The sequence below is a fragment of the Centroberyx gerrardi genome, chromosome 8 (assembly GCF_048128805.1).
Source record: "Centroberyx gerrardi isolate f3 chromosome 8, fCenGer3.hap1.cur.20231027, whole genome shotgun sequence".
Classification (NCBI taxonomy): domain Eukaryota; kingdom Metazoa; phylum Chordata; class Actinopteri; order Beryciformes; family Berycidae; genus Centroberyx; species Centroberyx gerrardi.
Window position 1 is genome coordinate 21,307,284 of NC_136004.1, and position 21,964 is coordinate 21,329,247.

At 41.8% G+C, this 21,964-nt stretch overlaps 3 protein-coding genes across 3 annotated transcripts in view; 1 reads left to right on the forward strand and 2 right to left on the reverse strand.

Moving 5' to 3' along the window:
• The window catches only part of rgs7bpa (regulator of G protein signaling 7 binding protein a), a 6,509-nt gene extending 195 nt beyond the window's left edge, over positions 1 to 6,314 (reverse strand). The window contains exons 1-5 of the mRNA XM_071894834.1: positions 6,165 to 6,314; positions 4,946 to 5,112; positions 1,710 to 1,840; positions 664 to 805; positions 162 to 232 (exon numbers count right to left, since the gene is read on the reverse strand). Of these exons, the coding sequence (XP_071750935.1) occupies positions 162 to 232; positions 664 to 805; positions 1,710 to 1,840; positions 4,946 to 5,112; positions 6,165 to 6,314 (661 nt within the window). The remainder of the gene's footprint in view (positions 1 to 161; positions 233 to 663; positions 806 to 1,709; positions 1,841 to 4,945; positions 5,113 to 6,164) is intronic.
• Positions 6,315 to 8,223: 1,909 nt separating this feature from the next.
• Positions 8,224 to 12,230, forward strand: LOC139908190 (mannosylglucosyl-3-phosphoglycerate phosphatase-like). Its single transcript, XM_078285178.1, has 10 exons — positions 8,224 to 8,357; positions 8,664 to 8,815; positions 9,075 to 9,165; positions 9,675 to 10,028; positions 10,205 to 10,343; positions 10,623 to 10,737; positions 11,226 to 11,391; positions 11,552 to 11,699; positions 11,797 to 11,980; positions 12,100 to 12,230. Exons 1-10 carry the CDS (start codon positions 8,224 to 8,226, stop codon positions 12,228 to 12,230), a joined length of 1,614 nt encoding a protein of 537 aa, XP_078141304.1.
• Positions 12,231 to 14,602: 2,372 nt separating this feature from the next.
• rnf180a (ring finger protein 180a) lies at positions 14,603 to 21,681 on the reverse strand. Its single transcript, XM_071894796.2, has 4 exons — positions 21,517 to 21,681; positions 16,791 to 17,025; positions 15,491 to 15,616; positions 14,603 to 14,808 (listed from the first exon to the last, which is right to left on the reverse strand). Exons 1-4 carry the CDS (start codon positions 21,679 to 21,681, stop codon positions 14,603 to 14,605), a joined length of 732 nt encoding a protein of 243 aa, XP_071750897.2.
• Positions 21,682 to 21,964: the final 283 nt, after the last annotated feature.

Consider the following 21,964-nt stretch of genomic DNA (forward strand, 5'->3'; position numbering starts at 1 on the left):
AGTCTTTATCCGCATGGGTCTTCTCAAGATATTACATATAAAAGACTATGAAAGTGTTACTGCTCCATGGGGGAGGGGTTAGGATATGTGTGGTTGTGTGTGTATGTTTGTGTGTGTGTGTGTGTGTGTGTGTGTGTGTGTGTGTGCGGGGGGGATCTTACCTTGGTTCTTCAGTGGTAAAGGCATCGTCTCCCTGAGTTTACTGAGAAGGTTCTTCATCTCCCTCATATCCCTGCCAAAACACAAACCCAGGCTTTTATGTAGTTTATCTAGCATCTATAATTTTGTCTTTTTTCACATGCACACACACACACACACACACACGCACACACACACACACACACAGAGCCAGAATTTTAGCACATACTCATGACCTCATTCTTACAGCATCTTAAACTCCATATGACTGCAACTGTTGTGGCAAAAAAAGCTATTATTATTAACTAATCTTAACACCTGAAGCGATATACTCTGTTCAACAAAAGTACTCTCTGCACTCTGTTAACGATTGGATGCCATCCCAGTATGTGAAGTGTTTAGTTAGTTTTCAAAACAGTTTCAAACAGCCTAGAATAGTGAAAATGCAACCATTATGTACCTAGCACATGTGCTTTGACCCACAACTTCATACATGCACACACACACTTTCACCTCTGTACCCACTTTTCTATGTTTTCGATGTCGGTGGCCACCAGCCAGCAGAGCTGAGGACAGTCAGTGGGGGAGGAAGAGGTGTCCTCAAGGATGGGGATGTCTGAGCTCTCCTCCGTCTTACTGTCAATCCTGGGAGGCCCACACTCCTTACCTAGACCACACACACAGCAGCCGGGCTTAAAAATCTCTCCCCATATGCATAAAACATTACAAAGAGGAATACACGTCTCACAGGTTCACACAGAGATAAGAATAGGACTGATCTGCAATCACCTGACAATGACATGACCATTATAAACTTCACCTAAGAGGCTTTCTTTATGCATACAGATCCTGGTTTATATCTGTGTGCAGATATTCAGAGTTTGTTGAACAGTCTGATGGTGGTATCATCATAAAAGACATGGTAAGAAGGTTTCTACGAATAATTATCATGTCTATGCACATGTTTTGAAATCTGCAAAAGTGTTGTGATTGCTTTCTGACAGGTTTGCCTGGTTGTTTCCTTTCAATTAATTAATCAATCAATCAACTCAAAGCACTTCACATTACAAAGGTAGTAAAACAACAAACAAAAAGAGAAACAAAGCATATATACTGGGGATGGGACGATATGCTAATCTCTTGATACGATACGGGGTTCACGATTCGATACAACCACGATACGATAACAAAGTCTGATTGTGCAGAATTATGTTTATTTCTGAACCACAAATATTTCTAGCAATGACACTGGCTTTCTAGGATGTAAACAATTTAAAAATTTCATTCCAAAGTGTAAATAATATAATTTTGCTTGTGAAATTGTGATGGGCAAGCCGTCTCATTTGTGATTACTACAGCAGAATAAAATGTAGCTGATATCGTGATCCATTTTTCTGCCCCACGATACGTATTGTCATATTTTTGGATTGTGACATATTGAATTTTGATATATTGTCCCATCCCCAATATATATACCCTGGCATACAGTATACACACACACACACACACACACACACACACACACACCATAGTGAAGTAAGTTAAAAGCCACGGTTGAGACAGTACAGTACCTTTCCTGTGGAGCTGCAGGGATCCCAGCAAGCAGACAGATTTGAGCATCTCAGTGATGTACATCTCCAGACAGCACTGCAGCTGGATGAAGAGCCTGCAGATCTCAGGGTGGATCTCCCCGTCTTCTGGCCTGCAACGGCACACAGTGGGGACACAGGGAGGTTACTGGCTAGGATACATGTCCAACTCTACGGATGTAGATTAAGGTCTGGTTCTAAACCGCAAAGTGTTATGTTTTTCAGTGGATGTGACCTCGATCGTATATATTCTCTGTCTAACTGTCTAACTGTTTGTGTTTTATAGGTTGCATTACAAATGCTTGAGTATGTGGTGGAAGATGATTATTTGAGATTTGAGGTAAGATAATGATTGAAGCGACATATCATTTTTGTTGAGGATTTTCACCTTTTAGCACACACAACTCTATGTGAGTTCACAACAGTCAACCATCAATGTCGCTAACTTCATTTTGAACTCCCAAAACTTCTAAAAAATATGAACAATGCAGCCCAGGTAATATTGAAGCGGTTTTGTCCGTTTGTGATTATAGTAACATTATCAGTAACCATAGACAATAACTAAAAACCCTTAATACTGGCAGCTAATGTCAGAAGCTGATTGTTTACGAACTCTGACACATATTAAAAAATACAAACGCTCTGCCAAAGGGAAACTTTAAGAGGAGAGATAAGCTGTGGAGATTACATAAAGTGATGAGTAAATCACAGCAGAGCCTGATCCTCCAGATTGTCTCTGTTGCTTTATGTCACCAGCAGACAAGGACAAAATAGCCACTGAATGCGTTTTGCTTGATTTATGTGACTTTGCAAGCAGTGTGTCCATATTTGAGGCTGCGTCTGAGAACGTATAAATCAAATGCATTAAAGAAGTTCAAATATCAAACCCCATTTGAATATTTATATTTACCCAGGTCTAGATCAGTAGCTTCTATGAGACACAGCCACATAAATCCTGGTGTTCAAGGGGAAACTAAAGCTGGTGATTTTCAGCGGGTGTGATATCACAAGGGAAAGTGACAGAGATGAAAGGCGAGAAACTTGCACCTGGTACAAATATTTCTCACACAAATCACGCCGTTGCGTTTTTCCTCCTCCGACAACAAGCTTTGCCTTCCCCATCGTGGTTGTTTTGTCACAGTGCTGCCTGTTACTGTTGCTAAAGCACAGCTGTCATCAATGCCACTCTGCTTATCAGCTTTCCTCTGGCACATTGGAGCGGCCCCGCATCACTCAACCCATTCAGACACACTGGCTTTATTTGATTAAAGGGGAATGATCTGTGCTGCCTAATTCAAGCTCTGTGTCTCTCTGGTAGTGGAGACAGACATGGAAATGGCCTGGAGAGCTTTTAGAGAAGAGGGTTTAGAGTATGTGGTGGTGATGATTATGACAATGATGTTGATGCTGTTATCAGTGCGAACTTAGAGCTCCTTCTAAAGCTACCGCAACAGCTCTATTTCTACAGCAAGAGGCAGGAAATTCAAGTACAGAACAATAATGGGCAGTACTCTAGTGTCTTAAAGAGAGACTTGTATAATTGCGTCTAATTGTATAATTACAAGCCATATATCAGGAAAAGAATAGCGCAGAGCATAAAAGGTCTGTACGATAAAGTGCAGTGATTCTCCTCAGATTCAAATAAGGCGTTATTAAAGCCTCGTTATGAAAAGCAACCGAGACGAGTTTGCTGCTGTTCGGTGCATGCTGCATGATTCATGCCTTGCCATGACAGGAAACATGTGCAAGGCATGTTTCCTGGCTAACTGTATGTGAGAGCGGTCTGTCACGCACATGTGGCTTGCAGCCTCCCTACATGAGATGGAAAGATTTTGTCATGCATGTAACAGACAGTGAAGGATACGCATTCTGAAATCACTTAAAGGACATAGCGAGTGGATAAATTATTAATTATTATTGAAGGAATAGGTTACACAGCAAGGTGGAGCAGAGCTTTACACATTTACTGACTCATTATTGTAAAGAAAAATGTGTGAGGAAACATCGCAAACAATGTATCGTAATGCTAATAGTCAATGGGAGTGCATTCAATCACTCAATAGATCAGCAACAAACTGTTTATGTATCTGCATGTCAGAATATGGATATTATTAATAGCTAGAGTAAACCTGATCTTGTTTTGTTTCAGTAGTGCCTTGCCTTTGGCTGCAGACGTTCGCCAGATCTCTGTCCTCTGTCTTCAGTCTGTCTGATTGTTATTTAAAGCAAGTTTTGGGGGTGCCAAGTCAGCTGACATCTTGGCCTCAGTGAGGGCCTTCAAATCCCAAGCTTCACTTTGCCCTTCTTCCACTGGCACTGATGCAGAGTAGATGTTGTGCTCAGTGGCAACTGCAGGCCAAGTCAATGACCATGCCATTTGTGTATCATAGCTTTTTAACCAACGCTTTGTGAAAACCTACTTATTGCCATATACTGTAGCATGGCAACCTTTTCTGATTCAGCAAACAGTGAAATGACATGAAATGTAATCCTTCTGGGTTTTTGTGTCATTATAGTATCATTTTGTTTTGATAAAAGAAAAAAATAGTAACCTAATGAGCTTAATGCTTATAGGGCTTGAAAAATCCTAGACTTCTGTAAATGACCAGCACATAGCACTCAGCGCTGAAGCATCCCCCCCCCTACACACACACACACACATACACACACACACACAACCGCCTTCCCTATGCATTAAAAGAAACAGTGCAAGAGTCATTGGGCGTTCATTATAATGCTCTCATGTTTTAGTCTTGGAAAGCATCCCACTCTTGATGCATTATGGTTTTAGGCTCAGCTAATGGGAAGTGGTCAGGTCAAGTTGTTCTGATTGCTTCCTCTAAAGTTGTCTTGATGGCAATTTGAAATAGCATATTTGCAATTTGATGACATGCTCTGTATTCCAAACTCTTTCTCACCTCAAACCCAACTGAAGTAATGGAGTAGGCAATAAGATATTTTCTTTGAAATGTAGTGGAGTAGGCTAAAGTATAAATGTGCCTAAAGTGGAAATGCTCATAAATAAGCCTACCACAGGAGTGTACGTTCATAAAATTAGCTGCTTTACGAATCTTGGCACAGCAGTTTTGCAGAGAGACACAAACTTGACGTTGGCTTCCCCGTTTGGCCACTTTGGGGCGGTTCACACTTTCAGCACCATGGCTAGCGCCAGGCGGATTATATTTTCCAGCACCTTGGAGAGTGTCTTGCCTACTCACCCCGATATCAAGGAGAGACTCTGATGTGCCGCTCTCGCCATTTCGCAGCCTTTAGTTCGGGTCTTGAGCATTTCGGCCCGTAAAGATGGACAGTCGACGGTGATTTCGCCAATGGAGATGACCAGCTCACGGTACAGGGCCACAAGCGTATTGAATTCTTGGACGATCTGTGTTATAATGAAATGATAAAATTACCCAAAATGAAGTTCATCCTGAAATGGCCTAAGAGTCAGTGAAGGAAGACACACATGCAACAGCCAACTTTTGCTTGAACATGGCTTCTTACCACATTTCATCAATGAGAACTGGGCATTGCAGTAGAATAGCCTATAGCCTCGGCCTGCATATTGAGTTGTCAACATGAAAACGTGTCAACCCAGAGCAGCAAGAAGAAAATGCTGAGCAGCACTACATCCTGCCTATTATCCAGATTTTCAGGTTTTCACAGTAGGGACAAATAATGTGCCGCTGCAGGTGCATGATGGCAAGCTTTAACAAAACTATTGTATGAACTGCAACCTTGCACATATGCACTCACAAAAGCACATTGATCTCTGAGAGAAGCATATGATCAGAAATCAACCGTAATGCAAAAAGCGCTGCCATTGCGATAGCCCGCATAGTCAGAGGACATGCTGAATGAATCGATTTTTCATTGATGAGGGCCCATTATGCTAAGTTTGGTTGTTTGCACAGCCCGAAGCTTGCGATTGGGACACACATCTCGTTCATTTTGTGCAACTCCAGCATGTCCTCCTGTATGGAGTCTGAGGCTCAGTGACGTTCACTGATGTATGAACGGGTGAAGTATAGCCTACATATGATTTCTGCCAGCATCTGTCAAAACAGAGGGCATCTGTGTCATCGCACAAAGCTCCGCAGACAATTCTGTAATTTAACCAATTTTGACATTACCCCAAATCAGTATTAGCAGCTTTCAGCACTCCAAATGCAAATCACACAATCAATCCGCACGACGAGACGATCTGTTTGGCTTCACTGCCAACAAAGCAATGCAAATGCATACATCTATTTTTAGGCTCCCAGTCCGGGTTACGGTGTTTTTTTTTTTGTGTTTTTTGCAGCTATTAACAGCTCTCGCCTGTGCATCATGCATGCACGGGATAGTCGATCGTCCTAGAACAAAGAAAGGGTGGGAGAATAACAGAGCACTCCTCATCAGAGGCACCATGCAGGCATCGACGTGTCGCAAACCTACCATTCTGCAGTCGGCCACGGCGCGCTGGGCTTTGCGGGTACTTTCGGTGCTCTCCCTCCTCTCCGGGTCTCGGTAAGGAGGCTTGCCGATCTGGAAGATGTTCCCGGCGGATCTGGGGCGGTTTTTGCGCCCATTCGGTGCAGAACTCATGCATACACATCCACTAATAAAACAGCCCTAATACAGAACGGTTTTGTTTTGTCTGTTTTACCCCTTCAAACTCCACCACCTCTGTCTTCGTGCCTTATCGCCCCGTACCTTATTATTCACCTTATTCTCTCCCCCGTTCACGCTCAATTCACCTTCGACAACTACAGCCTGGGTTGAATCTCCCGATTATTGTTATTGCTCCGTCTATCTCTCACGTTGCGCTCCTCTGTCTCTACTGTGGGAGAGGGAGCAAATCTTTTCGCAGACGAGCCTCAGAGCGCAGGAGAAGTACCGGATGAGCGCCTGCGACTCCTCTCCGCATTGCCTTGACTGCGACGGGGCGCAAGTCACCTTCACTCCAGCAGCAGACGGTGTACGGTGAAGACTTCGCACCCAACCCAGACTCCAGCTAGCTGAGGTGTCTTCTCTGACGCACCGATGTCGGAAGGAGACGATCGCATTCACGGATATTCACCAAATGCAACCATTTTTTATGATTGCGCGTTTCCATTAAGCACCAATAAGACGGCTGATAACGCTCTTTTCTAAGCTGCACTCCCTCCCTATAGAGACAAAATAACGTTGCCAATGTCACCGTATAGACGGTTTCACAGCATTTACGCTTAGCGCATCTCTAGACAGGAGAAAAACGAATTCCCAAAAAACTTATTCCTGGTGATCGCGGTGCTGATTTTGTTCCCAAGGTCTTTTTCTTCGAGTGTTTCCAATCGACTAGGCCTATATCTAACCTTGGCGAGGCAGAAGAAGACGAGCAGTTGCTACAGGCCTGACGTGGCTCGGTGGCTGGCAACACTGCGCACCCATAGGACGGGAATACTAATAGGACCCGTCAAGTCAGACCCCCGCCCCGAGCAGAATCGGAGCTACACTTTTTTAAACGTGTGAAATTCTGGGTTAAGTTATTGCCCACAGGGGCTGTACGACAAAAATAGCCTATAGGTCTATCGATGCAGGGGCGGTCTTGTCTCCCCACAACGAAAAATCACAATAATATTCCTTTAATATTCCTATAAGGGCTGATAGTGCACCTGGGGTATTCAATAGTGAGTTTAACGTGACCCTACTGTACCTGCTGGTGTTTATGCCCCGTGGTATCTCTATAATATTCCTATTGGGATTTAAAGTGTGGTTGTGGTACTCAATAGTGACTTTATAGTGACCCTACCCTACTTTTTAATTTCCTATGGGACCTCTCTAATATTCATACAATAGCCTATTCCAATAGCGATTTATGTGTGTGAGTGGTCCTCAATAGTGAGTTCACAGTGACCTCATGGTAGTCTACATTATGGTAATTTTTGATCTCCTATATATGATATTACTATAGGATTTTCTATGGTAGGCCTATCATTTTTTGAATAGGCTAAGTGGCTGCATGATAGGCTATTTGAAAGTGTTGCTATCAAACTTGAATAGGCTGCTATCCTAGAATTGATTATAGGCTAGTATTACTGCAGTTCTTTTTCGTAACGCTATTCTTATCAAGGTGAAAATCCAGATTTTTTACTTGGGACGACCCCCCCCCCCCCCCCCCCTCCGAAATATAGGTAGCCTAGGCCTAGCCTAAATTGGACCCTCAAAATATATTTCTAACAAATGATTATTGACTAATTAATTTAATCTTTAGACAGCTTTTGTATATTCTGAAACACAGGCCTATCTGCCCATCTCAAAAAGTATTGACTAATTGAAGCAGGCCTAATATGTGACATGCATGTTTTTTCGTATTGGTTGGAGTAAAACAAAATCGTTTTATTTTTGTGCCGGTTTGGACTTTTGCGCTGCTTGGTGACGGACACGTTTCCAAGGCGACGAGTTCTGGCACCGAAGAACAAGACACTCACAAAGTTTCACATTTAACGTTAGATAACTAGCTAACAACGGCGAAATGTCGCAAGATCTTTTAAGTGAAAGTGTAGCTAAACCATATAGAGAACCAGAACTAGTGCTTACAATTTTACACTTCAACGATGTGTATGAAATAGAGGCGAGAACAGAGGATCCTGTTGGCGGGGCAGCAAGGTAACTTTGGGCAGACAAACGGGCCCTGTCTCCACCAGGTTAATGTAACATCACCCGGCTTTAGGCTCTGCTCCATTTGTCTCCTGCAGAATTAAAAATAGATTATCCATAATTAGGCGTGGAGCTTTCCAACTTTCTACTTTATCTTTATCAATGTGAGAATTTTCTGTTTTATGTGGCTACCATTAGGCCACACTAAAAGGCCTGGGCAGTCCTAGATTTTCCTAACCCTTGAGTGTCATTCAACATTTCTTGAATGTTCCTCAAAATCTTGTTGTTTTTTTAAATTTGTATTTATTTTTTAAGGTTTGCCACTGCTCTAAAAGAATTCCAGTGTCTGAATCCCTTGGTGGCTTTCAGCGGTGACTGCCTGAACCCTTCCCTGCTTAGCACAATCACAAAGGGAAAGCATATGGTAGATATTCTCAATAAATTAGGAGTCCATTGTGCCGTGTATGGTGAGTGCTCTTTCTAACCCTGCATTACTATTTAATTATGAATGCAAAGGGAGTCTTAGAAAATCCATTTATTAAAGTGCTTCAGACACACACACACACACACACACACACACATGCACACACCTACACCCGCACACACAAACACACAGAAACACACATACAGAGTGGCACAACACATTGGGACACACACATTATGGTTTTTATTTTTATTTCAATGTAGCCTACATCAGGTCCAGATTTTCCCAATCCCTGCCTGCAGGTAATCATGAGTTTGATTTTGGTGTTGACCTCTTGGAAGAGATGGCACTAAAGACGACCTTCCCCTGGTTTCTTAGCAACGTCTATGACAGGTGAGTTAAATCTGCCTATATACATGGGCTTACTCCAAAATGTGTACACTATTGTAAATAAACACAGACACATTTTCTCTGGTATTTATTTTGTTTTACTTCATCCCGCTTAACATCTACTTCTACTTTACTTCTACTTTACTTTATTGCCACATCAACTAGACAGTTGCTTGGAATTTGCTGCAGTGCGCTCATAAAAACAAACATCCATAACATAAGATAACACAACAAAACAGACTAAACAAGCCAGCAAACAATAACAAACATCAACAAAAAAAGACACACTAAAGGGTAATGTATAATAAGTAAGAGAGCAAAAATCAGACACAGATACAGGGATTAAAATTATCATGGACAAAATTTAAATTAAAATCCAATACAATTCAGTAGCCTGAAAAAAGTGACAAGTGCAATGGAGAGAGACTAGAATTTAGCTAAAGTGCTTTAAATCATTCAGAATACAGATAACAGTTCAAATCCTCTGACTGCCTTGTTTACTTTGCCGGCAGGTTCACCTCAGAACCGCTGGGACATGGAAAGGTTACCAGAATCCTGCCGTGGAACGACCTGAAGATCGGCATCATGGGCTTGGTGGAGGAGGACTGGTTCGACCTGTTAGGAACGGTAGACAGGGAGAACATCCTCTATGTGGACTACGTTGAAGCAGCCACCCACCTGTCCGCAGAGCTGAGAGAGCAAGGAGCCGACCTGGTGGTGGCTCTCACACACATGAGGTGGTGCAACGACATCAGACTCGCGTCGGAAGCCAAGGGGCTGGATCTGATCTTAGGGGGTCATGACCACGAGTACGGGGTCCTGGAGGTGAACGGGATCCTGATAGTGAAGAGTGGGTGTGAGTTCAGGTAAGTACAGGACGGAGGAGGACGGCACCTCCTTTTTTAGAAGAAATTATATATTATTATAGATATATTATAGATATTATGTGCGTTGTCCTTACATTTTTAGCAAAGATATAAAGGAAAACAATCATTTACCTGCTCTCTATCCTTGTTAATTTTGAACAAATGGCCCTCTGCAGGTACCTGTCCAGGATAGAGGTGGTGAAGGACCAGGATGGGGCATTCCACTTCATTTGCCATAAAATAACCACTACCAAAGACCTAAAGGAGGATGCTGACATCAAACAGATAGTTGACAAATATAATAACAGTGTTCAAGTGAGTTAAGTCCTGATAGCCACACTTGATAACTCTGCGTTTGCTTAATCAGTTTGTAATGCGCAAGGTAATAAGATCTGGATGTTTACCGAAAAAGTGCAAAGGAAAAAGTTTTATCTCTCCTTCTGAGGCAAATCCACCAGCACATATACTCTCTCTCTCTGTCTGCCCTTCTCTCTCTCTCTCTCTCTCTCTCTCTATCTCTCTCTCTCTCTCTCTCTCTCTCTCTCTCTCTCTCTGTTTCAGCACATGTTGGTGGAGGTCCTCTGCCACACTGAGGTGGAGCTAGACGGGCGCTACGCCACAGTCAGAAGGGAAGAGTGCAACCTGGGTAATCTGATCACCAATGCCATGCTGGAGGCTACGCATGCAGAGGTGGCAATTTTGAATTCAGGTTATTACATCCTCGATGCTGCCAATGTTTTATTCAGTAACCAAATGCTATAGGGTTGTCTAGGAAATATTATTCTAACTTTTTTCAGCTCCTATGTCTTTTCAACAAATGCCAAAAAATGTGTTGCACGTCAGGATGAACTAATAGTTTCATATTGTCAGCCTGAACATTACAATATGTTCCTTATTAGAACAAAGAAGAAAAATAGAGTGCCACAAAAATGGTGCAGTGTCAAAAAAAAGAAAAAATCAAAAGAAGGTGCTCTTCGGTTTAGAGTATAACTGCATGACACAAAAGTCCAAGGCACTCTTCTGTGAAAAAACCCTTTCATTCTAGCTTTCTGTCAACTCAAAATAATCCTGACACTCAGAACCATATAACACTTAAACTTTCCAATATGTAGCTTCATTATCATCAGTGAATTATAAATAAATAATTTATAAATCTATTAGTTACTATTTAATCATGCTTCTTTGACTACATCCCAGGTACCTTGCGATCAGATCGCATCCACCCAGCTGGCCCTCTGACCATGCATGACTTGATGCAGATCCTGCCCATGAAGGACCTGGTGCTGGTGGCGGAGGCCACGGGACAGCAGCTGTATGAGGGGCTGGAGAACAGTGTGAAGAACCATCCCGCTCTAGATGGCAGGTATTACACTCCTGCTGGTGTAACTGGTCAGCAGCATTGATCAAGAAATGCACTGATAGAATAAGCAATAGCCTACCTGTCGTTTTCTGTGGGAACAAATGTTTAGAGAACAGGTTTATGAGAATGGGTGCGTTTTTGTCATAAAATTTTGGACTTTAAGATTTCTCCAAGTTGCTGGAATCCAGTTTGGCTTCGATCCCAAAGGGAAACCAGGCCGCCGTGTCGTCATTGAAACTGTGAAGGTGCAAGGAGAGAGTCTGGACATGAACAGAATATACTTGGTTGCCATGAAAGAATATCTAACAAAGGTATTATACATTGTCCTCTTCCTTTAACTCACTCAATCTAGCTATAATCATGAGTATGCTTAGGAATCTTCTAACTGCCTATTTTTTTTTTCTCCAGGGTAAAGACGGATATGGCATGTTCACCGGCTGCAGTCAGAGGGTAAAGAAAGAAAGCGCCCAGATTCTCTCCATCATCCTCATCAACCACTTTGAGTCTTTTCAGATTGTCAAGGGCCTGAAGACTTGCAAGTCAAGCCACAGAATGGGCCTCATGAAGGTCTCCAGGAGCCCCTCAGTGACCTGTGAGAACAGTTTGCATCTTCATTCATTCATTCATTCATTCATTCAATCATTATTTGCTCATCCCTCTATCGATCTATCCATTGGTTGTGTTGTTTGTATTTACGTTTGTTGTTGTCAGGTATAAAGAGAGGTGTGAGTGAGAAGCTAGAGGGAGGGGCAGAGGTGGAGGTGGCCTTGGTGCCAGGAGTGGAGGGCAGGATATTCCACGTCCCGCATGAGCGCCCATTAAAAAGAGAAACTGAAGACTAAAACATTAAGTCAGTTTTCTCCCATGTGAATTTTATAAATCTCTCCAGTAGTGGTTTTACATTTTGTTTACTTAATGGTGTTAAAACAAGGGAGACTAATTGTTGTACACAGAAGTCTTTCCACACATGACTAATCAATATTGGGACATCCGCCCATGCACATGTAGTTTACATTTTATATCACTCATTGTTTAGAATTTGATATCTTTTTTATCATTATTATATCGTTTTAATAGTTAAATGTTTGTGGTTGTTTTACTTAGTCTATGCAACACCATTTGGAAGTCAATGTAAAAAAGAACCACAAAAAAGAAAACAATTAAATTGGGATATATTACATTACTTTTACATATTGATTGAAGATTTTACTGACCTGCATGTAAATAGGCAATACTAAAATGTCATGCCAAACAGCATAAATAAATTCTGATTCAAAAGCTCCTTGTCACAAAGAAAAGAGTTATTAAATCGACCAAAAGTCAACTCAAAATCATAAGACTACTGTAATTTTTGTATGTTGAGCAAGAAATTATTACTGTTCATGAAAGTGCCTTGTATTTTCACGGAGGCTGGGTTTTAGAAATCAAAAACTGCAACACCTGTGCACTTTGATCCCGCCTACTTTGTAGTTTCCACAGACCATCACATCTTTTCCAGTGATGTAAGTGGAGGAAGGGCAAAGTGAAGCTTGGTGTTGGAAAAGCTTGAATAACAAGACTTTTGACAGCCAAAGAAACACAATTGAAATATATCAGAAACCACGTTAATTTCTTGAGCTTTAATAGATGTTTCTGTGACTGAAAGTCAACTGCAAATCATTTAAAGTCTGCTATTTACTTTGATTTTTCATTTAAAGCCATGCACTCACACCTATATGTGTTGTTATGTAAATTTTATTTGCTATAAAACACAGTGACGTGGCACAATCAATCTAAAAAATAAAACATCCGTTCCCTCCAGGGGTTGCTTCAAAACCCTCATCATATAAAAATAAGGTATGCCTCTATAGTACAGCACAGTACAACAATCTACCAAGACATATAGAACAATTCAAGCATTGCCAATGTGAGAATTTTCAGTAGCAAATATTAAGGGATACGGTATATGGGAACACACAGAGGTTCATGAAACAGCATGAAACCATGAACCACAATCACAATCCACACCAAAGAGGAAATGATTAGAAACAATTCTGAAATTAATTTGTCTGATGAAGCATTAAAAGGAAAATCCACCCAAAAACAGTGTTCACTCATGTTATTCCTTTGATTTTCTGGTTTTAGTTTAGTCTAGATCTATGAACATGAACTATTTTATCCCAAAGCTAGAAACAAAAGAGCTAAGACTATAATCTGTGTTAATATCGTGAGAGTGTGTGAATCCCATGACAGTATTCAAATGTTATTTTCTGGGTTATGGGCACATTTTCTGGTTAAGAAATATCAGGATTACTCTGGCATAAAATCCAATCAAGTGTAAAAGTGTAAACAAGCATTATGTGAGTCCAGAAACTCTCCAATTCATTGCCAATGGAGCAGCTCATGCCAGATATTAGAATCTTGGGTCCATTGTTTCTAGCTTTGGCAGAGTTTTCTAATTTTCACAAATGCTCATTGAACTTTACATGATCTCAGGAATATGTGGAAGTTGAATACTTGTAGGGTTACTCAGACACATGTTTGAAGGGTTAAAAAGGCATTTTGATTGCCATATGTTTGTTAGACAAAAACATCATTATACACATCTCGAAATGATGGTTGTGGATGTTGGCTAATTGAAGTAATAATAAATTGTAAGACATTTTCCATTCAACTTCATATTCTATGAACTTTCGAATAATCCATAATTAACGGAGGACAGTCTGACTACTTTACCGACTAGGAATGCAGTTGGTTATGCTACTGATAACATTTTAAGCATCAGCAGTCTGTAAATTGGATTGCATTTTAAAAGTAAACCTCTGCAACCCAGGACCTTTCATAATGACTTCCCCCCCATACTGGAACAGGACATGCAGTGTTGTGCAATGCACATTACATGCGCATCATGTAGAGACAGAGAACAGAGAACACTGGATTCCCAAACATCCCCCTACACCGTTTCCCCATTTCAATCATTTATTGATGAGAGACAACAAGCTGGCACACTGTTGTTTTCCCTCCACCAAACCCTCCAACTTGCCGGTCATTCACTCATTGTTTCCTTACAAAACCCTGCAGCTCCATTTTTCCTTCTCCCAGACATCTAACTTCTGTATTTGTCTGACCTTTGCTTCATCACTGATCCCTCTCTTCATCCTCATCCACCCGCTCATCACTCCCTCCCTCTCTCTCTCCCTCGATCCCCACTGCTCCATCACCTTTGCCAGGACTATCAAAAAGAAGGGAAGAAGAGGTAGCAGAGGAAGCAGAAAATGAAGAAGCCAATGACCCAGTTGACTGAGTAGATGTAGATAATGACCATGTCCATGTCGAAGCGCCAGCCCCGGGAGTCGTCCTCAAAGTCCATGGCATCCAGACGGTAGCCTCCTCCGTGAGGGAACTGCCGTCTAGCAATGGGACTGGACTGCCTCTGGAAGCCTGGGAGGGCGACAAATGGGCCATCTGGTTAATTTCACTGACTACAACTTAAATAATTATATTTAACTACTCAAAACTCAGTAGTTATACATGGGTTCCCTTAATTTACAATCAATCAAACTATATATAGCACATTTTGTACGTTAAAATGCAAAAGCGCTTTACATGGGAACAGGTAAAAGGAATAAGAGGGAGTAAAAAAAGAAAGGAAATTAGATAAAAGAAAATAAAAGGCAATACAATAGAGAGGCCATAGTAAGAAAAAATAGCAAAAATAAAACTAGACCGTTAAAAGAGGAGTAAAAATACCAATGAAACAGCAATTTTGGGGGAATGGTACTGTTTTTGCTCGTGCTATTCACCAAAAATTCTATAGATAAAAAATATGTGTTAGATACAAATATGTGTTAACGAGGGGGATGCCATCCCCTTCAAATTGTATCTTGATTACACATGTTGTGTGAGACTTGAAAGAAATCTGTTTTATTGTACTGTATAAGCTCACCAGTTTTAGGCTACATAGGCATCAGGTATATTTCTGTTAGTGTGTCAACAAATGTTAAGACTTGCAATTAAGCAGAGAGAAGCAGTAAGGTTCTAAAGGTCTAACTGATATTGAACAGATATTATTCTAATTACATGTAACTTGTACATTTCAATCTATAGAGATTGAAGAACCTGCCTCCAAAGATACGGAAAAGCTTTCTGCAGCTCGGGAGAGGCCACTTTGCACAGCTTGCTTTCTGGAAGTTCTGTTTCCGGGACAGGTATTCCTTTGGGAAGAACGTCCTTGCTGTTTGGTTTAGCTCTGTAAGAAAGACAAATAAATAAACACAGTTATTAGCTCGGTGTGAACTGAATGCCTTATTTCCATCTCCCTTTCCTCTCCGTAGTTCGGATAAAATTATGCTTGATTTATTGAATATATTCAAAAAAGTTAAGAAAAAGCAGCAGATGCAACATCACTAGACTCCCTCATTTTCCTCTTTTGCTGTCTCCTTGTGACCTTGGCTTTTGTAATCAACACAAGCATCTTATCTAAAATCCTTGTCGCCTAATCACCAACAAGAGCCCTCAGTGTGTCCTCATACCCACAGCCACTTTGCCTTTTTATGGCCACAGCAATGTCCCCGCCGCTCTCTTTCTCTCTCCTCCATACAACTAGAAGTAGGCCAACATGAATCACGGAACCTCATTACTTATTCATAGATTTATCCAAATCAGACTCGGACTGCCATGCAACTTGACATGTCTGTGTCTAATCAGTGAGCAGCAGGCTATATATAAAATATATCCGTGTGTATGGGAGCACAATGAGCATAGGGCAGTGAATGTTAAACACAGATATCATACTGGTATCTTCATGGTATGACGTGGTCCTGTAAAGCTCGACGGGTATAGAGCATGTTTTATTTCCCGCTGGAACCACCCATGTTAAAAATGTATGCGCTCGTGGTATTTCAATTTCAATGCACCATGCAGTGCAAATCCACCAAACTGCAAATGTTGCAGCGGAATCCTCTTCTTCCTGAGTTCAGAAGCTGCTACTGTAACTAAAGGTGTTTAGATTGGTGTGTTTCATTTTTGTCTGCTAGGTCTGGATGACTCATCTGGTCGGAGCTGAACTGAAGGTCTACTCCGCTCCCTATGGGAGATCTGCAGCTGGGCCCTCTGAACAATCTGCAGCTTAGATGTCATCTGTTCAGCCGCATTATCAACAAACAACACGGACATGAGAATGTACATATAGCCGCAAAAAATATACAGAAGCTTGTGTCTTTATGATCATTGCATTTATCGAATCAAGGGCTATTTATTTTTTCTCATTATACTATATATTCTAATTGCTTTTTTAACATTTATTTCTTTATCCATCTCATATTATTATCCTTCAGTGTTTTAGCAAGGCATTAAAAACCATGTGCCTTGTTCCTGTAAGTGAGGAGTGTGGTTTTTTTTTTTTTTTTTGTCCATTAGCTCACCCTTCTGGAAGAAGACGTGTGTGATGATTGTTCTGCAGAGGGGGCAGGGGGTGTTGGTGGGGCTGTTCTTAGCCAGCGTCCTCAGACAGGGTTCACAGAAGATGTGGTTGCAAGGGTGGCACATGTACGGGCTGAAGTACACATCCAGACACACGGCGCAGATGTAACCTTCCCTGTCCCCGGCGCTCACATCCTCATCATCCTCACTGCTGCTGGATGGGTCCCCCGTTGAACTCTGAGAGAGAGAGAGAGAGAGAGAGAGAGAGAGAGAGAGAGAGAGAGAGAGAGAGAGAAAGAGAGAGAGAGAGAAGGGGGGGGAGAGAGAGAGAGAGAGGGAGAGAGAGAGAGAGAGAAAGGGGGGGAGAGAGAGAGAGAGGGAGAGAGAGAGAGAGAGAGAGGGGGAGAGGGAGAGAGAGAGAGGGAGAGGGAGAGGGAGAGAGAGAGAGAGAGAGAGAGGTTAAAAACTAACTAACTAAACTAACGTTTTTCTGGTGATGTGAGACCAATTCAGATTTTACTTTTGATTATGAAAGGATCATACAGATTATCAAAAGTTGATAGATATATCAATTAATCAATCAAAGTGTATTTATATAGCACATTTCGGACATTTTCGTACAACATCCATCCATACAAGAAGACAAATCCTTTCTATAGATCTGATCATCAATCAATTACCTGTGTGTGTGTGTGTGTGTGTGTGTGTGTGTGTGTGTGTGTGTGTGTCTGTGTGTGTCTGTGTGTGCGCGCACGCATCTGTATATGTGTGTGTGGGATGGTGTGTTGCTTTTTTCTGTTTTGGATGAGTTTCAAATTCGAGTAGCACCAGAATGGACCATTCTGGTACTAATCCAAAATGAAGAACAGCAAATACTCCAGTTAGTGTAAATCAATTTGTTTCTGTTTTCTTCTCACTCTCTGCATCTTTCATCTCATGACGTTCTGCAGTTTCAGCCCATACAGCTCTATATGACAAATCTATTTCAGGAGGGTCATGTCGACATGGAATGAGCTTCTCAGACAGAAATATTGAAAATGGAGCGTCTTGCACTGCATCAAGAAAATGAATGAAGGAAAACTACCCAGAGATTTAAAAAAAAAAAAAAAAAAAAAAAAGCTATCCACAGATGAGGTTTTGAACATATATTATTTCTGGAAGAAGTCATTGTGTCAGCCAGCAATAACTGTATGTGAGAATGTCTTCTTTTCTATCCTCTTGAGATTCTGTTTAATATGGACTCTTCATTTTGTGCAACTCTATTTGATGGGTGTAAAAGTCTCTGACACCCACCTGCACAGCAGAGATACGTGTGAGGACATGAGGGGGTGAGGTGTGAGTTCAGCATAGTGAAATATCTTCCTTTGGAAATTTCCTCTCATCTTGCCACAGAGCAATCTACTGCATAAATACAATTTGTGAGTAAGAGCAATTTGACCCTGATGCTGACCCTAATTCAAACTTCATTCACTTTACAGAAACAGAGAAGTATCTCATGGAGGAAAATACTGTTTGTTTTGTCCTGCTTTATTGACAGTGATCCTACATTAATCTGCTGTAGGTTTTCCAAGAGGCGCAGTATGAGCCAGGATATAAAATTCTGTAAGATACAAACTTATTCTTATGCTGCAGGTGGCCAGTCTGCTATTGTCTGTATCCTAGTCTGTATCATTTTATTTGATACAACACCACTTTCACTCCTGCTGCTCAAATCCCCCTTGCCTCCAGTGTGGCCTCAGCAGTCAACTCACCCTCCTTTCAATAGACTCCAAGTGTCTGCACACAAATCCTCAATCATCTCCCCCCTTCCAAATCCTAACTACAACTCGTATGTGGAGAGAGACAGAAACTCGTTTTTAGAACAGAGTCCGGGGCCCACGTGTTCCCTCCCGTCCTCGTCCTCCTCGGAGCCGTGTGTCCCATCCCCTGGGGTTAGGTATCTGAATCTCCACTCTTCTGAGGCCCCGGGGTGCTCCCAGAGTAATTATCACTTTCTCACCCAGGGGGAGCTCCAGGGACCTCCCTGTCACACCACCCCAGCCTCCCAAGGTGTGTCATTAACACAGAAGAGAGAACACAGAGCACACAGCTCCGGTGTAATCACGGACACTGTGGCTCTCCCCTGGCAACAAGCAGTGTAACATGGCAGCTTTCCCTTGGTTACATTGTAAAAAAAAACTAAAAAAAAACTTGTAGAGTCACACTAATACCGTATACCAGTAGAGAAGTTAAAGATTTAGGCAGTAAATTCAAATCTTTTACGGGGAAAATTATATACCACCACCATTCCACTATACCACCCTAAGTGCCATTGGCTTATATTGGCTGGTAGAGTAACAGTATACCTATCTCCTCAACTATCACTGTACCACAAAGCCTGCACTGACACTAACCTGCACCACTAAACTTACTTTACTGGTGTAAACTTGAGAGAATTGTATTTTTGTTTGCTAATTTGCTGCAGATAGGAAAACTTCAACTACTAACTGCAGCTAAAGCCACAATTCAGCTACAGCAGCAACCACAGTCGCTGGATATAGTAATTGCACATCCCAGGGCTGCGTTGCCTCTCGGTCACACAGGACGACACCACTTCCTGTGGGGAGCTGGATGACAATAACACCTGCACTGACCTTTGGCACACTATATATGCAACCAGTGCTGCAGAGCTTATACTCAGAGGTAGGGTTACATGAGACTCTAGCAAAGGGCTAAAACTAGCTTTTCCACAAACCAACCACACATATGCAGCACAGTCAGGGGCAAGTGAGAGAAGGAAAGCATCATACTTGTTGACACAAATTAAGAAATGCATGTCCAGGATTTGAACCCGGCTTGTGACCAGAAGGTCACCAGTTCAAATCCTGGACTGGCTGGGAAAACAGGGGTAAGGAAAGTGAATGAGAAAAACTCTGCCCTCCCTCAGTAACTGTTCTTGAGCTGCCCTTGAACAAGGTACTTAAGTCCCAAGTGCTCCAGCGGAGCCGCTCAGTGGCCCAGGTGTCAATGTGTATAACTGTGTGAGTGTGAAGCAGGACGGTGTTGATAAAGATCATGCATATTCAGTAAACCTTGATAACAATAAAAGACCATGCATGCTCATTCAACTTCCCCTAGATAAATCAAGGTTAAACGAAAGTGAAAAAAAACAACCAATTAACCTACCATCCACCTTTTTGAATTCATCTACGGAGTAGGATGCAGTCTCATAGTAAGAGAGATTAAACATAAGGAACCTGACTTCTTTCACACACACATAGTGTAGGCTACCTGTGCCAGAGGATGAAGTTTTCTTACTCTTATACTGGGCTATAGTCATAATACTTCACATATTTATATATGTTTGCTATACTTGTTAAGTGAAGAAAGCTTTGGGTATGCATCATGTTTCCAAACATTAACTCTAGTGTTTTTTCTGGGCTTGTTCATGCAATTTCCCCATGTTGGCACATATCATTTATTCCTTCCCACACAAAAAAACATCACATAATTATGGACACAAGTGTATCTGCTAGAAGCAGATAGTATGTGTATTATGTATCTACATTAACATGCCAACTCCAATGTCCATAGAGAGAAGAGTGCCTCAAATAAAAACAATATAATCAGCTGGGGGCATAGAATTAGAAAAACGGATATTCTCTTTCAAAGCAACTTTCTATTCCACTTTTTCTAATTCAGCGGTCAGAATAATTCCAGTCGACCAACGTGACTGCAGATCTGCAGCAGCCAATCAAAATGGAATCTGTTCTTTTGTCTGGGTGGTTTTGAAGGGCTCTCTGCCCAAGCCTCATCATGCAACTAATTCAGATGTAACCCCACTTTAAACCACACAGACAATGGCTATTGAGATGAGCTGGCAGCTGATAGGCCTGTTGAGAGTCAGTGTCTAGATGAAATGAACACTGACAGAGAAATACACATGCACACACACATACACACTCAAACACATAAACTGGCTTGACTAAATACTGTGAAATAGTGCAAGCAACACAGCAATATTTGATTTGTGTACCCACTGTACCCTCAGTACACACACACACACACACACACACACACACACACACACACACACACACACACACACACACACAGACACACACACAAAAAGCTTAGGCTTGCTTTTTTGTATCAGCCTTACATCTTAAAACGTAAATCGTTTTTTTAATTGGATCAATTAAGTAATTTAAAACTGTTAACAATCACAATGATCTGAAGTGCTTGACTGCAGACTCTCAAGGTTTCACTTAAGTTCCTGGAGTTGGAGAAACTAGGGCCAGTTATTACCTAACAGTGAGGGCATTATTGAATAAAAGTTTTTATTTTTGCTTATTCAGTCTGAAGTTTGTTGCTACTGCGCACTGAAAAATATTGCACATGGAGAGGGCAAAATCTTGGAAAAATGAAAAAATCAATAGAAGTAAATCATAGTAGTAGATAGTAGAGATAGTAGTAGTATTAGTAGTAATAGATAATGCTCCCAGTTTTCCCAGCTTTACTACGTTTTCACTGCCACTTAAAAGCTGATTTTGTGATAATAGTTATTGAACAATTTTGCATTATAGTTAACACAATATCAGATAGCAAATGTAATAGCAAAGTAAATTATTTAACTATGTTCTCCTCAAAAAGAACCTACTTGAAGAAGAGCAAATACTGTATCAGTGAAAATCAAAATAGGAGTGTGTTGTCATATTAAAGACCCAGTCATTTCTTTGTGTCGTTCACCTGTCTGTTCTCCTGCAGTTGACTTTGTCTCCATCTCTCCTTCCTCCTCTGCCTCCTCCTCAGACACTTAATCCTGTTCTTCTCTCTTTTGCTCATCCTCCTCTCTGCAAACGGAGCAGGAGACGCCGCCACTGCCGGGGTCAGGGTCTGAGTCATCACCTCCATCACGCCGCTGCCCCCCGCCTCACCTCCCTCCACCTCCTCCTCTTCCTGCTCCTCTTCCTCTCCCTCCAAACCCTCCTCCTCCTCCTCTTCTTCTTCTCCTAGCTCTGAGCTGGTGAGAGAAGGGATGCGTGTCTGAGTCCGACGGCTCTGCGAGGACCGTCCGATCCCCGCCCGTGTCCTCACTTCTACCCAGAAGGGATCCGGGTGTCTGGATGAATGAGGCGGGCAGCGATGAAGCTCCCCAGCAGCTGTCCTTGGTGAAAGTCTCTGAGGTGTGGGTCTG

Coding starts and splice junctions, on each gene's coding strand:
- rnf180a (XM_071894796.2), bottom strand. CDS start 21,681: ATGGAGGTGATGACTCAGACCCTGACCCCGGCAGTGGCGGCGTCTCCT. Junction 17,026..21,516: donor AACTGCAGGAGAACAGACAG/GTGAACGACACA, acceptor TCTCTCTCTCAG/AGTTCAACGGGGGACCCATC. Junction 15,617..16,790: donor ACACGTCTTCTTCCAGAAGG/GTGAGCTAATGG, acceptor TCTTTCTTACAG/AGCTAAACCAAACAGCAAGG.
- LOC139908190 (XM_078285178.1), top strand. CDS start 8,224: ATGTCGCAAGATCTTTTAAGTGAAAGTGTAGCTAAACCATATAGAGAA. Junction 8,358..8,663: donor CCTGTTGGCGGGGCAGCAAG/GTAACTTTGGGC, acceptor TTATTTTTTAAG/GTTTGCCACTGCTCTAAAAG. Junction 8,816..9,074: donor AGTCCATTGTGCCGTGTATG/GTGAGTGCTCTT, acceptor CCCTGCCTGCAG/GTAATCATGAGTTTGATTTT.